This window comes from Gasterosteus aculeatus, chromosome 14 (genome assembly GCF_964276395.1).
Source record: "Gasterosteus aculeatus chromosome 14, fGasAcu3.hap1.1, whole genome shotgun sequence".
NCBI lineage: Eukaryota > Metazoa > Chordata > Actinopteri > Perciformes > Gasterosteidae > Gasterosteus > Gasterosteus aculeatus.
The window spans coordinates 12,072,241-12,085,036 of record NC_135702.1 but is presented as its reverse complement, the minus strand read 5'-3'; the positions used below and the strand labels follow the sequence as shown (position 1 = coordinate 12,085,036).

The 12,796-nt window shown below is 44.2% G+C and overlaps 2 protein-coding genes across 3 annotated transcripts; one reads left to right on the top strand and one right to left on the bottom strand.

Moving 5' to 3' along the window:
- Window positions 1-1,496: 1,496 nt before the first annotated feature.
- ccnb1 (cyclin B1) lies at window positions 1,497-5,679 on the bottom strand. 2 transcript variants are annotated; one of them, XM_040198040.2, is made up of 9 exons: window positions 4,509-5,679; window positions 4,124-4,255; window positions 3,528-3,650; window positions 3,244-3,432; window positions 3,005-3,163; window positions 2,656-2,892; window positions 2,415-2,555; window positions 2,140-2,250; window positions 1,497-2,045 (listed from the first exon to the last, which is right to left on the bottom strand). In XM_040198040.2, the coding sequence occupies exons 1-9, from the start codon at window positions 4,527-4,529 to the stop codon at window positions 1,941-1,943; spliced, it is 1,218 nt and encodes a 405-aa protein (XP_040053974.2). In that variant the 5' UTR covers window positions 4,530-5,679; the 3' UTR covers window positions 1,497-1,940. The 2 variants fall into 2 exon arrangements, with proteins under 2 accessions (XP_040053974.2, XP_040053975.2); XM_040198041.2 differs by having other exon boundaries at window positions 3,534-3,650; window positions 4,509-5,411.
- A 137-nt stretch (window positions 5,680-5,816) lies between these two features.
- On the top strand, window positions 5,817-12,089 carry LOC120832029 (AN1-type zinc finger protein 5). Its single transcript, XM_040198042.2, has 6 exons — window positions 5,817-6,083; window positions 8,388-8,565; window positions 8,680-8,827; window positions 9,433-9,536; window positions 9,889-10,017; window positions 10,661-12,089. The coding sequence occupies exons 1-6, from the start codon at window positions 6,024-6,026 to the stop codon at window positions 10,807-10,809; spliced, it is 768 nt and encodes a 255-aa protein (XP_040053976.1). The 5' UTR covers window positions 5,817-6,023; the 3' UTR covers window positions 10,810-12,089.
- Window positions 12,090-12,796: the final 707 nt, after the last annotated feature.

Sequence of the window (12,796 nt, the reverse complement as noted above, 5' to 3'; positions counted from 1 at the left end):
TCAACTGCAACGCCAGTCTTACATCTCAAGTTGCTAATTGGACTGTAAATGATAAGCAGCGCTCGGAGAAGGAAGTCTCGGGCCGGCACATCCGGAACACATCACGTCCACGCCGGAACCCCGGAAAGGAAATACCCTCTAAGCGATTTACAGTAAGGTTACCAATGTGGATCTGTGTTGCTCGGCGGTATCTCGACCTGCACAGACGCTATGTTCAATTTTCCATCATAATAAATGTCACACAGCTGAATCTTCATCGAAAAGGCCAATAATTGTTCCAGGCAGCTGCAAGTGTATGGTTTGGAGCCACGCACAGGAGGAATCCGTCTTGTAAACCGATATGGCAGTCGAGTCATGACCTCAGCCTCAAAGTACGAGTTCTCAGTATGATCTTTGGGTTTAAAAGGATAACTAAGGCTAATTATGTGGAAAACAGAAGGCTCCGAGCTGAACAGATAGAAGCTTTAAAAGGTGTCAGCGTTGCCGTCTAAATGTCAGTATGTCAAGTAACAGCTGCATGGTGCTCTGTCCAATTATATAAGAGTTAAAAACGCCAAAACGCATTTAAGCGGACCATTAAAGCAACACTAATCTTTCAGGTGGAACTTTTTCATTGAATGTTCTATAATAAACCTGCTCTGAAAGGGAAATGTCATTCCCGTCTGCTTCTGCCTTCTACACAGGCAGAAGCATCAGAGCAGCTATCCTGCTGGCCTTATGATCTGCACCAAGTAGTTCAGATGGCAGGTGGTCTTGTTTAGCAAAGCTTTCCTGGCAACCCCCTGGGGGGGGGGTGGGTGGTGGGGGGAGCATGGACGGCTGGTTCCCCCCCGGGTCTCAGCTGTGAATGGGTCGAAGTGATAAAAGCTCCCACTCTGCTCAGTCCATTAGCTTTAACTACTTTTGGCTTATTACGAAGCCGTGTGTCAGGGTTGACGAGTTGGTATCTTAGTTTTACGGTAAACCCTCTGGATGGTTAGTCTGAACTACACCGCTTAGGACTACACTCTGCAGCAGTTTACTGGAAAGCAGTTCTCCAAAAATGCCTTAAAACTCTTTAAAGCCCACTGGAGGAGAATTGGAGGCACTTTCTTCATTTAAACATTAACACAAACTGCAGGTGGGGGGGTGGGGGGAGACAATAGGCAGGATGAATAGCTTGGTTCCATCCCGTGGCTTTACAGGATAGGCATTTTTGGAATTTGGCAGATTTGGAATAGTCAGCTACATAACCAAAGGTTGGCCTAAACAAATATTGACTTTGAGACGCAAGCGCACAGGGTTAAGACAAGTTTTAATTTGTGGAAAAAACACTTATGGGGTTGCCCTTCAATGGCAGTTGAAGTATTGCCGATGTCAATGGTCGCTTCATGTTTATGAGGCAACCGAGCCATGATGAATTTGTAGATCTGGGGACTGAGAGGCGGCACATAGGGGAACAAACTTTGAGCCTAGTGCTTCCTCTAGTGGTGAAAAACCGCAATGACATGATTGAGTCTGGTTGAAACCATTTAATAGAGGCTTTAAGAACAAGACAGTCAAGGACATAAAATCGTAGCTGTACACTTTACACAGAATTAAAAAACACATTTTAAAAATAAAAAAAACAGACCTCTACACTGGCCCCTTTGTAGTATGCCACGCGTTTTAGAGTAACGCTTCCCAGCAGTTTTAAAGCAATAAAAATAGCTCGTCTGGATTTGGGAAAATTATAGAAGGACTATGAATTTTAAAATATGGTCAGATACGCAGCCAAGATAGTTTGCTACAGACCTCAGGCTCTTCCCAAAATAAACTGCTAGTGTGTGGGCAAAGCAATATGAAGGGCCAGCGTTCAGATTAAAACAGGAAAAATGAACTAGTATGCGCTCCCAAAAATGTTTTAAGTTACAACTGTACAAGTCGGCACATGGTGTCAACACATGCCGCCCCCCCCCCCCTCACTGAGGGAGCTGCGATGCCAAATCCTTCAACACCGAAGACTTTAGCTGCGAGATGCAGGCAATCCGCATTTGTTTGGAAGTGGAGTACTTTCCTTTAATGGCCTGCAAGAACAGAAGGTTAGAATTTTAAGTTTCAGCTATTCAGTCCGGTGGCAGCTAGGGGTTGAGGGCAAACCGATGATTGAAAAAGACTTACCATGTGCTTGGTCAGCCCATCATTCACCTTCACAACATTCTTGGCAATGTGTGACATCACAGGAATCAAACTCTCTGCGGTGTAGTCCATGTAGTGCTGCAGTGTCACATCCTGAGGAGAAACGACAGGTTTACCTCAAGACACCTCAATAGGCGTCGCTTCATCACGATTGTTTAGCAAATGCAGGGTGGCATGTAAGAAAGAATTCATTGAACTATGGACAATGTTGATTTGCACACAAACAGCCTTTCTGCGCCGGAGTACAGGAAACTCACCCAGTCGCCAGCGTCCAAGATCTTGAGGGTGAGAGCCAACGAAGCGCTTGCCACCATTGAAGGGGGGAAGTGAGCCATCTCGTAGTCCACCATGGTGAGCTCCAGGAGGTATTTGGCCAGCGTGTGTTGCTCTGCAGTTACCTGGCAGCAGACAATTGAGGAACCCGGGGTGTTAGCGACTGGTAAAGTGCCAAGCGGTCGCCGAATCATGCGCCTGCTGGTTCAAGGAGCAGCTACGAACCTCGTGAATCTTTGACGCCCTTCTCAGGAACTGAAGGGGAAGAGGGCGGCCCAGTTGGAACTTGAGCACCCGCAGAATTGTCATCTCCATGTCTCGGATCTGGGCGGTGGTGTAGGCCCGGTCGGTCACGTAGGCAAAGTCGGAGATCTCAGGTGGATACATCTCCTCGTATTTGGAAGCGAGGAACATTGCAGTCACACCGACGAGCTGCAGCTGCTTCTTGGGGACCGGTTTCTCCTGCGTCAGGCGCAACCACATGGCAGGGTTCAGAAACTCTTGCTGCGCTGTCGACTTCAGTAGACTGAAGAGACCAAATACCAACGGGCTAACGGTGGACACGGTTACTCACCTGAAGAAAGCGGTCAATGATTCCTACAGTCATGTACATGGTCTCCTGCAGTAGGCGGAACTTCAGGCTCACTTGCACCAGCCAGTCAATGAGAATGGCCCGCATGTTACCAGTGACCTCCTGACCCTGCAGGTAAGCGGGTTTCACGTTCTGCTCGACCTGAGGGAACAAGAAACTGTTAACTCAATTTTAACAGTAACAGAAGTTTGCGTTTGTGGGAGCGGGTTAGTTTCACTTGCCTCAAGTTGTCTGAGGTACTTGTAGATGTCTTTGACGTATTCGCTGCAGAGCATGGGATTGTCATAGTCGTCTGCATCCACGTCCCGGACAGCGGCGTGAAGCATGACATCAGAAAACGCTTGGCAGAGGTCAGCGGGCGCGCAGCCAGAGGTCTCCATTGGCGTGGGGGATGCTGGCTCCGGGAGAACCTGGAACCATGCAAAGCCCCAACGGGAGTTCAACAAAAAAAAACTGAAGCGACGGCAGGCCATTCGTTTCAGATAGCAGTTGACATGCAACTCACCTCCACCTCCACCTGCACCTTGGGCTCAGGCTTGGCAGGAACAACATTTTCTGGTTTAGGTTGTTCAACAACTGCTTTCCTGGTGACTGGTTTGGTCTTCTTAGTGGGCTCTCGCTTGACAAGCTTAAACGGGAAAAATTTGAACAGTGAAAACTGCATTGTGATAAATCACTAAACAAAAAGCGTATGTGGCAAAGACCCTAGCAGTTGTTTTTTTTTAGCACAAGTGCGAAAAAGCCCTTTCCCAATACATAAATATAGTCTTTGAGAATGTATTAAGAGCAACTATGTTGCAATTTCCTAATCAGAAAAGGTACAAAGCAATAGAGATGACCCCCCCCCCACTATTCAAATACAAGTGGTTGCATGAGGTGGCAACATGTGTTAAATGGTTTTGCCCCATACATGTGCATAGAGGTTAGACAATCCAGAATACAAGTCGGTAACGTGACTACATAACGTGAATCTGTACATTAGTACGGCTCCTGAATGCATGGATATGTGGCTGGTGCCTTTACATCGAATGAAGAAACTTCGGAGTACAATCAAAGAAGAGCTTATTCACATGAGCGTTGATAATCAAGTCAAATATTTACCTTCTTCTGAACTTCTTTGTTGTTATTTGCGATGTTTCCGATTTCTCCGAGCGCAGCTCGAGGCTTCATTGCGGGCCCGGCGGCCGTGCAGGCCTTCCCAGCGAGGTCGGGCCTGGTGGAAGCCAAGCGGTTCTGCAGCAACATTTAATAACTTATCGTCAAAGTGGAAGTGAGTGTTGTTTTTAAGAGCACTGCCGTCTCTAGTCAAATTCCTGTGATGGAATCTTTTGTGCACAAGAGCACACCGAAAAAATGAAGCCGGAAGGGAAATTAACTTTCCATCTAATAATAGAAATTAAATAATTACAGATTTCTTTTACACGCCTTTCAAGTCGAAATACACATAAGTAGAAATGGGGGAAAACAATCCATTGAAAGCACTTACTCTGGTCACTCGAAGAGCCATTTCGGGATGTGTGTTTCTTCAACAACGAGGCGGACAATCGTAATGGAGAACGATGCGGTGTAGATTCAGGTTGGCAGTCTTGGTTTAAATCCTCGCTCGCTGCAAGCTGATTCGCTGTGACCGGATTTCTCCAGGCCGCTGATTGGCTGAGCGCATGTGTTTCAAATGCGTTCCCACGACAACCAGTGGTCACGTGAGCCACATTTGCTCTCCTCCTTTTCCGGCTATATGCTTGTTTTTACTCTTATCTTTATTTGACATATGTTTTAATTTACTTCTTAGAATAATATAGTATATAGTGAACCTGTTTCCGATCCGGCCTCGTGTAACAAAATGAGAGTAAACGTCCAGAAGTAAACGTATTAGAATTAATTACTCAGATTACTCGCGTGTTCACTATAATCATCATCATAATTGAATTTTAGATTATGTATCCTCCTCAAAAACAAGACGTAGACAATACATGTTTTTTTTCTTTTCCTGTCTGAAATGTGTCCTAACTATTATATCATCCCAAAAAAAGGCAGTTCACTGTCTAGCAAATTTTCTTTTACTTTGAATGTGCTTTATTTTGTGTTCAGTGGATCAATATGTGGAATTCCTTACAATCGGAATTCCGTTTGAGTTGAAACTCAAATTGAAACAGCATTTTAAAAGAGCAACCGGTCAAGCAATGTTGAATGAGCTAATATTTTTCATTGGGTTTTATGTTGTTTATTAGACCACTGTTTTGTCTGTGTTTGCATAAAGGCCCATTTATAAATACAAAAAATAAGCAGACAGATCACTCAGTATTAAATTATTAGGGTTAAAAAAACTGAACCGGATCCACACTTTTTTTTGCTCTGTGGACCCGTGACTCCATTGCCCCTGACCCTCTGCCGAGACCTGTTTAGTATTCTAACCATCTTTGATGGACCCATAGCTTGAAGACTGCTAATAAAAGTAACGTGTTGAAGGGCGACGCGTCTAAGAAGGTGGTGAAAAAACATGGTGAAAAAACAAACTGGCGATCACGGCTCAGTACAGACATCTCTCGAGGAGCCAGAGTTTACGAGGAGCATTCGAAGGCAACACATCCTCTCAATCTTGTTTTCCTGTTCTAGTTTAGGTGAACGCTGCACGTCGACCCTCCCCAATTAAGACTGATTGATTGAGAAGCAACACGACGTTGAAGCTAAAGTCTGTATGCTCTGCGAATAGTAGGTTTTTACTTTTTTTAATGGCCCGAAATGTTTCGTGGCTATACGCAAACACTCATACCGTCCAATCAGAAGAGCACAATGTCCGTGACGTCCACCGGAAAGAGAAAGGACGCGAACGCACCACGTAAAACAAAACAGATGCCACCACGAATCAGCGACGGAGGACGCCAACGAAATTAACCAGCAGTGCTCCCAGGCGGAGTGGAGTCTTACGTTCTATTTCGGGACTGACCAGAGAGCCACAAACACGACTTACCTAGACGGCCCTAGTTAATTAGCCCCGAGGTAAATGCAGGCACCCCGTCGATCAACAAGTTTCAAGAAGAAAACATCGTTTCTCGGACACGCGGTAAGTTATCTGCCGTTAATGTGACCGCAGCGAGCTAAGCTTAGTTAGCCGAAGTGTGTGTTTGAGGAGTTTCGGTAGTGAGCAGTAAAACAAGAACATAAGCAATGCTTAAGTCACATTTTGAGCTTAGAGTCTTTAACGCTGGCCTCGTCGATGCCGATTAACTTAAACGAGGATTAACTGAGTATTCGCTTGGTTAACACGTGTCGTCGAAAACTTTTTTTTATTGAACTAACGTTAGGAAGTTTAGTATTAACGTTAGTAATTGAAATAAGACAACTGGATGTTATGTCAACAATTGTATAACACCCGAGTCTGCTATTAAACAACTTATACCCAGTGTCATCAATTGCTTTGCCTTTCAACAACATGTCCACTAATTAAACCTGAAGACGAGTTGTATTTGATGGAGCTAACCTTTCTTTATTGCTAACGTTACATCAGGGTTTTGTGATTAATTAACGTGCCGTTCTAAACGTTTTGACTGATTGTGGTTATTTCCATTGGTAATACTCGTTAAAGCATCGGATTTTAAGTTATTGTCAATATACTTGGTTAACTTCTAGTGGTATTAAAAACAAAAGAACAGACAAAGCAAATGCAACACCAGTGCTAGCATATCCCTACCATTAGCATGCTAGTAATAGCATGATCACGAGAATCTGGCTACTAACTAGTTAGCTTATGAACAATTCGACTAAATCATTTACAACACAATTGTCCTTTACTTGTCTGCCCTTTTAACTTTACACTCTACCTTCGAGGTAACAAACCGGACCGTGTCATGTACCATGTAGCATTTAGCTAACTTATCAAAGTGAGGCTTTAGCAGCAGCCATTAGCTTGCTAGCATGACTCAGTGGATTCGACGAAGTAACACGGCTGTGGCCCGGTGTGTTTGTCAGGAAGCAGCCACAGACTGCAGCCACTTAAATGGTATCGATGACTTTAAAAACACCGCCGTTTAGCACGTCTAAGTATAGATGCTTTTTTTGAGTCGCTAGCATAACCCCAGTACCACCAACTATTACATGTTTAACTACAGTGGGTGTTTTGGGCTTTTGTCTCGCAGATAAACGTGCTCGTCTTATTGTGTGTTCTACAGGTGTTGAGCTGCAGCTCGTAGCCATGTTAGAATGTGTCTTACGAGTCTGTGACCACACACCGCCTCGACTACGTAACGCTACGATTGGGCAAACTCTGTTTATGTCTGCTCCGTGTGTTATGAGAGTTGACGGTGTCAATGATTGGGAAACCTACACCGGTTAGGTTTCATAGGTTTCAAACGAAAGCATCTCTGTTAACCGGATTCTTGGGATTGTCTATATTTAGATGTGTTCACTGCCTTACTGCGTTAAAGTCACTAGTGTTTGCCAAGGAGATCACAATGTACTTGTGTGACAGTGGAAGGCCAGAACTCCCACGTGAGCCTGGGACACTGCTGTTTACACACACACACACACACACACACACACACACACACACACACACACACACACACACACACACACACACACACGTGCAGCGGTGTAGGCTCGACATTTTCCTGGAGGACTGATGCAATTACCCAGAACTTGATGTGATTACTTCTCTTTTTGGTTACCCCATGTTTTTTCTGTAATGATTAACTGTCCAGTCGAAGACATTGCCTAGTATAATTGTTTGTTACCTTTTTTTATTTAACAACATTTAAGGTTCTCAAAAGTTTAACATTTTCTAAACGTCAACAGCCAAACAAGAATTTAGGCCATTTGAAAGTGGTCTAAAATTGACCAGAACTCTTGAGCCACCTTCTATCTTATCCAGGGCTTCCAACCGCATCTCAAAGTCTTCATCAGAGAAGATATTTGCATACAAACACTTTGAAACCGGGCGGGTTGCAATCTCTATCCAAAATCGCTATCTCCAAGACACAGAATTACAGATATAATGATTGCGTGACACAGCAAATTTGATCTGTTTTGTTGTTGCAGCCGTGATATCAAATGAGTCACTTTTTAGAGAAAAGTCTAAATGTATGAGTTGTTAAGTGTCACACCAACCACATCCTCATTCTATCCGGGGGTTGGTGTATCAAATTATATATTTATTTTAGCGTTGTCAATAGATTAAGTGAAAGGGGAAACACTTTCTTTAATTTTTCCGTGGCAGACTACTCCCCTCCCCCGTTGGCCAACTGCTGTCCCCCCTGAAGTTGTAGACCTTGGGAAAACACTGCCATCTAATGTCTTTGTGGCAGTCCTTTGTTACTTCTGTTTCACTAATGCTCATTCCTCCACCATTCCTCTCTGTTTGTATGTTCAGGTACACCAGCCGGCAGACATCATGGCCCAGGAGACCAATCAGAGCCTAGTTCCTACACCCTGTGCTAATGGCTGTGGTTTCTATGGCAACCCTAGGACTAATGGCATGTGCTCTGTCTGCCACAAGGAGCACCTGTCGAGGCAGAACAATGGATCAGTCAGTACTTTGACTGCCCTTGGTGAGACCTGTGGTGTCGTCGCACCCCCTTTTCTTTCTTTTTTTCCCCCGTGTGCACGTTGGATAAAACTCCCAACCTCTGTCCGACTGTAACATGTGGTGAAATCTCCTCCAGGTGGCAGCGGCGGCGCCGCAGCTGAGGCCTCTGCCATGCAGAGGTTAGAGGCCACCCTGAATAATGCCGCAGCAGCTGCGGTCGCTGCTGCAGAGTCGGCCGCCGAGGCCGCTGCCTCTGCTCAGGCTGCTGCCAGCGAGGCGTTCAGGTGAGTGGATCCCCGGGTGACGTTGCACTGCCTTCAAACACGGCTGGTTGCCTTCTTGAACGGGAAGTTGAGAACTGAATTATCTACTCAGCTTTTAAGTCATTAGCAGCATACAGCATTTAGTTTTAATATAATTCTTGGTTTACCAATAAATCGGTTCGCGTCAAACCTCAAATTATAGGTCAGCAAAAAACGCACACATTTGTTTAAGCAGTACAGAGAAAATGTCGTCTATCAATTAGATTTAATCTTGGATCTACTAAACAGCGATTGGTTTTTAATTGTGCAACAGAGGCTCTACTTCTAATCCTGGATGTAATCATTTTAAACATAGTTTTGGTAAACCCTGACTAGAACTAATATTTAATTAAACTAATCAATGTTAATTTGACAAAGCCTTAATGTTAGTTCACAGCAACTTCCAGGCTGCTGACGTAAACAATGTTAAATGTAAACTTAGTTTACTGTCAATGTTCCTTAAATGCAACATCAGCGGGTAATTCATGTAGAATTGACTTCACCAAACCTGAAACCGTTATTCAGTGTTAGGATTTCATGCTGATCTAGTGTTTTTTACTCATTTTCTCCCGTTTATCATTTTGCAGTGGCGTTTCAACTGCGGTGTCTGTAACGCAGCAGATGACTGAGATGAGTCTCTCCCGTGAGGAGAAAGGAGCAACAGGGAGCAAAGTAGAGCTCTCAGAGCCAGGTGGGTTGGATTTGGGTTGGAAACTAAATTTGTAAATTGAACATGTCCTTTTTTCCTTCAGCATGTTATTTGTCTTGGTGTCCAATGTTATGCATCAACCGCAAATGTCAAATTCCTTGTATGTCTAACGTACTTTGGCAATAAATCTTCCTGACTCCTGATAAGTGACTCAAAACGGATCATTTCACAAATACAAACTCTCCAAAATGTTCTGTGACGTATATACTGCGTATCCGCATTGCAACATGAGCGTTGTTTATAGTTTATCTTCTCACAGGATAGACTTTTGCTCCAAGAAAGGATTTTGTTTTTTACTGTGTCGGGGACCTTATCTTTTCTTATGCGTCTCCAGTTTTGACTCAGCCCACATGCTCAGCCGCTCACCCCTCCACCGCTGACAGTGACCAGTCCAAAGAGCCCGAGCCCCAAAAACCCAAGAAGAATCGCTGCTTTATGTGCCGCAAGAAGCTCGGCCTCACAGGTAAGAAAACCGAGGCAACAGCCGACTTAATGTCAGGAGAAAAATCTTCACTATTCCCAGGTTTGTTCTTTTTCTTCTGGGTCAAGTTTGTTTATGCACTTTCGTTCAAGTATTATAATGCAGTTCTAATTTACAAGATGAAATGTTGTGAGGTGTTCAAAACGAGATGGCGGGGGAAGCTGTGAACGCCAGTACAATTCAGTCGTCGCAGAGCAGCGAGCGATGCTTATCTGCCATTTTGCCACGCAGACCACAGCAGATAAACTCATTCTGTTTTCATTATAAAAAATAAGATGACGCAAATGTTAAAGGAGCATGACCGAGAGAAGAGTTCAGACGTTACTGATCACACGTAGCACCATGTCGACCCCTCCCCCGCCGCTTCCTGTCTACCTCTTCACTGTCCGATGAAGGCTAAAATGATTTTCATTAAACCGCGATTCAAAGTTTTCGCAGAAGTTCATACCTTGTTGAACCGTAATAACATTTTAAAAGAACTTGCAACTGCAAAAGGCATCCGTTGGGTCTAAAGACGTGTTGATCTGTCTCCACTAGTCTTTTTAAAGGAGGAGTTGATGTTTTGCAGTCAAGACTGTTTAATGAGCACTACATTGATTTGACGCGTCCTGTCCTCTGCTTTCAGGTTTTGACTGCCGCTGTGGGAATCTGTTCTGTGGAATTCACCGTTACTCAGATAAGCACAACTGTCCGTACGACTACAAAGCCGAAGCTGCTGACAAGATTCGCAAAGAGAACCCCGTGGTGGTGGCTGAGAAGATCCAGAGAATATGAACGGGACTCTCCGTTTGACTTTGAACACTGGGATCTAATTGGCTTTAAAGAAAGAAAAGAATGGACTTGAGCCCAACCTTCATCCTGAAGGACCTGTCCCCCCCTCCCCCCTCCCCTTGTTTGTTTTGAATTCAAGCTCCCTCCCCCCAGTGCATGAGAGTTCACATATTTTCAGCTTTCATTGTTGGTCATGTGTGCTTCTAACACTTTTGAAGGGTTGTGTGTGTGTGTGTGTGTGAGGAGGAGGAGGAGGAGGGGGGGGGGTGTGTGTCATTGGGAGCGACTGCGGGAGGCTGCTGACGAACCAGTCGAGCCCTTTTCAGAAGAAGTTGATGGCGGTGCCAGTCGAGCCGCTCGCTGATGGCGCCGTCTCAGCCCTGCTTGCTCTCTGCTGGCTCGAGTAGCAAAAATTGGATATTTTTCATCTTTTTGTTGTCGGCCTCCACCTTAACTCCCAGTTAGTCGTCATCCATAAATGCTGAACCTCATCCACTCTGCCCCCCCTCCCCATCTAACACACAGCTCAGACAAATTGCTGAAGAGACTTTGAAAAAGAGACTATGTTGCGAGCCTTTGCCTGCTGGCCGGCCGCATTCCTTCCCTCCAGCTGTGTGTGTGTCAGTAGAAACGCAGCTGGACAATTTACTGTCTTTTAGTTGCCCCCCCCCCCCCCCCCTTCCTGTTGTTTGTGAGCTGAACGCCACAATCCTCCCCGTTCAAAACCATCCACTGAAGTCACTTGATGCTAGTCACCTGACCGTAAAATGTATGTTTCCCTTTTTGTGTTTGTTTTCCCAGAGAAGTGGTGTGTATGCCGTGTGTTGGGTTATGACAAGTAGCGTCAACTTGTATTAATTTTTGCCTTCGGAAGGGTTTAGCTCCACTAATATTTCATCTTTTACTTCACCTTTGAATGTTTTTCCTCTTTTTAATGTGAGCTGACGAATTCAAAAAATTGGGAGTGTTTTGACTCCTGCATTTTGTGTGTGTGTGTGTGTGTGTGTGTGTGTGTGTGCATGAAGGCGTGTGTGAGAGAGAATGTGTGCGGCTGTTGAGTCGTTGTATGCTGCGGTGACTTAGACCTGTGCTCGTAGGTTATTAATCAATTTCCCGTTTTTTGATTGTTTTTGGTCTGGCTGCTTATTGTGTTTTTTGTTTTTTTATCCTTTTAGTTATGCAAGTTTGTACAAACCTCTTTATTTATATACTGCAGTGTGTAATCTTCCAGTAATAAAGAACTAATTGTATGATGTAAATAAATTATGTTCACAAATATAAAACAGAGTTCATGGCTCTTCAGTATCACAGTTGTCCTGATGTGGTCTTCATCCTAAATGTAGCCAGTCCTTCCATTTCTGACCTTTTTATCCATATGGTTTAATTCAGTCCTCACTGGCATCTCTTAGTGTTTGAATACGCTTTGTAAGCTTATCTGTTACCAGCACGTCAACAATGCATCCACGGTGCGACATCCTTCCGTTCATCACCCGCCGACCCTGGAGACCGTAGGTTTACACGCGCGCACAACACGGGACACGACGAAGACACACTGCATTGTGGGAAAACCTGGTTTCTTTTCAGGTGCAAATACTGACCACCCAAAGTTTTCAGTTGTAGTTCTTGCATTGCTGTTTCAGTAGTATTCTCTGGTGTCCCTGCTATGAAGTTCCGAATATAATTTGTCCACCTGCAATACTTTCACTAATTTCAATTTTTTTTTTTTTCATTATATGAATCAAGCACACAAAGATGTGTTATTTTGTATTCATAAGACAATGGGAAAACAGTACTTTTCTACCTCATCTATAATACTTGTTTTGTGTATTTTATTTACTTCGCTTGCTCGCAACATCTGTAAAACTGCGTTCATTTTTAAGTTTTGCAGTACCATACGTATATGTGCAAATACATTTAAGTAAATCGCCACTAGGTGGCATAAAACATTCATTTGTGTGTTTGGGCTTTAGTTTTAATGCTAAAGACTCAA

What these genes read in the sequence shown, in the direction of transcription:
- ccnb1 (XM_040198040.2), bottom strand. Translation starts at nt 4,529, where the DNA reads ATGGCTCTTCGAGTGACCAGA. An exon ending in AGGTGCAGGTGGAGGTGGAG is followed by an intron (nt 3,433 to 3,527) that starts GTGAGTTGCATG and finishes GCATGGTTCCAG; the next exon opens with GTTCTCCCGGAGCCAGCATC. An exon ending in ATGGGCTGACCAAGCACATG is followed by an intron (nt 2,046 to 2,139) that starts GTAAGTCTTTTT and finishes CTGTTCTTGCAG; the next exon opens with GCCATTAAAGGAAAGTACTC.
- LOC120832029 (XM_040198042.2), top strand. Translation starts at nt 6,024, where the DNA reads ATGCAGGCACCCCGTCGATCAACAAGTTTCAAGAAGAAAACATCGTTT. An exon ending in CAGTACTTTGACTGCCCTTG is followed by an intron (nt 8,566 to 8,679) that starts GTGAGACCTGTG and finishes AATCTCCTCCAG; the next exon opens with GTGGCAGCGGCGGCGCCGCA. An exon ending in CAAGAAGCTCGGCCTCACAG is followed by an intron (nt 10,018 to 10,660) that starts GTAAGAAAACCG and finishes CTCTGCTTTCAG; the next exon opens with GTTTTGACTGCCGCTGTGGG.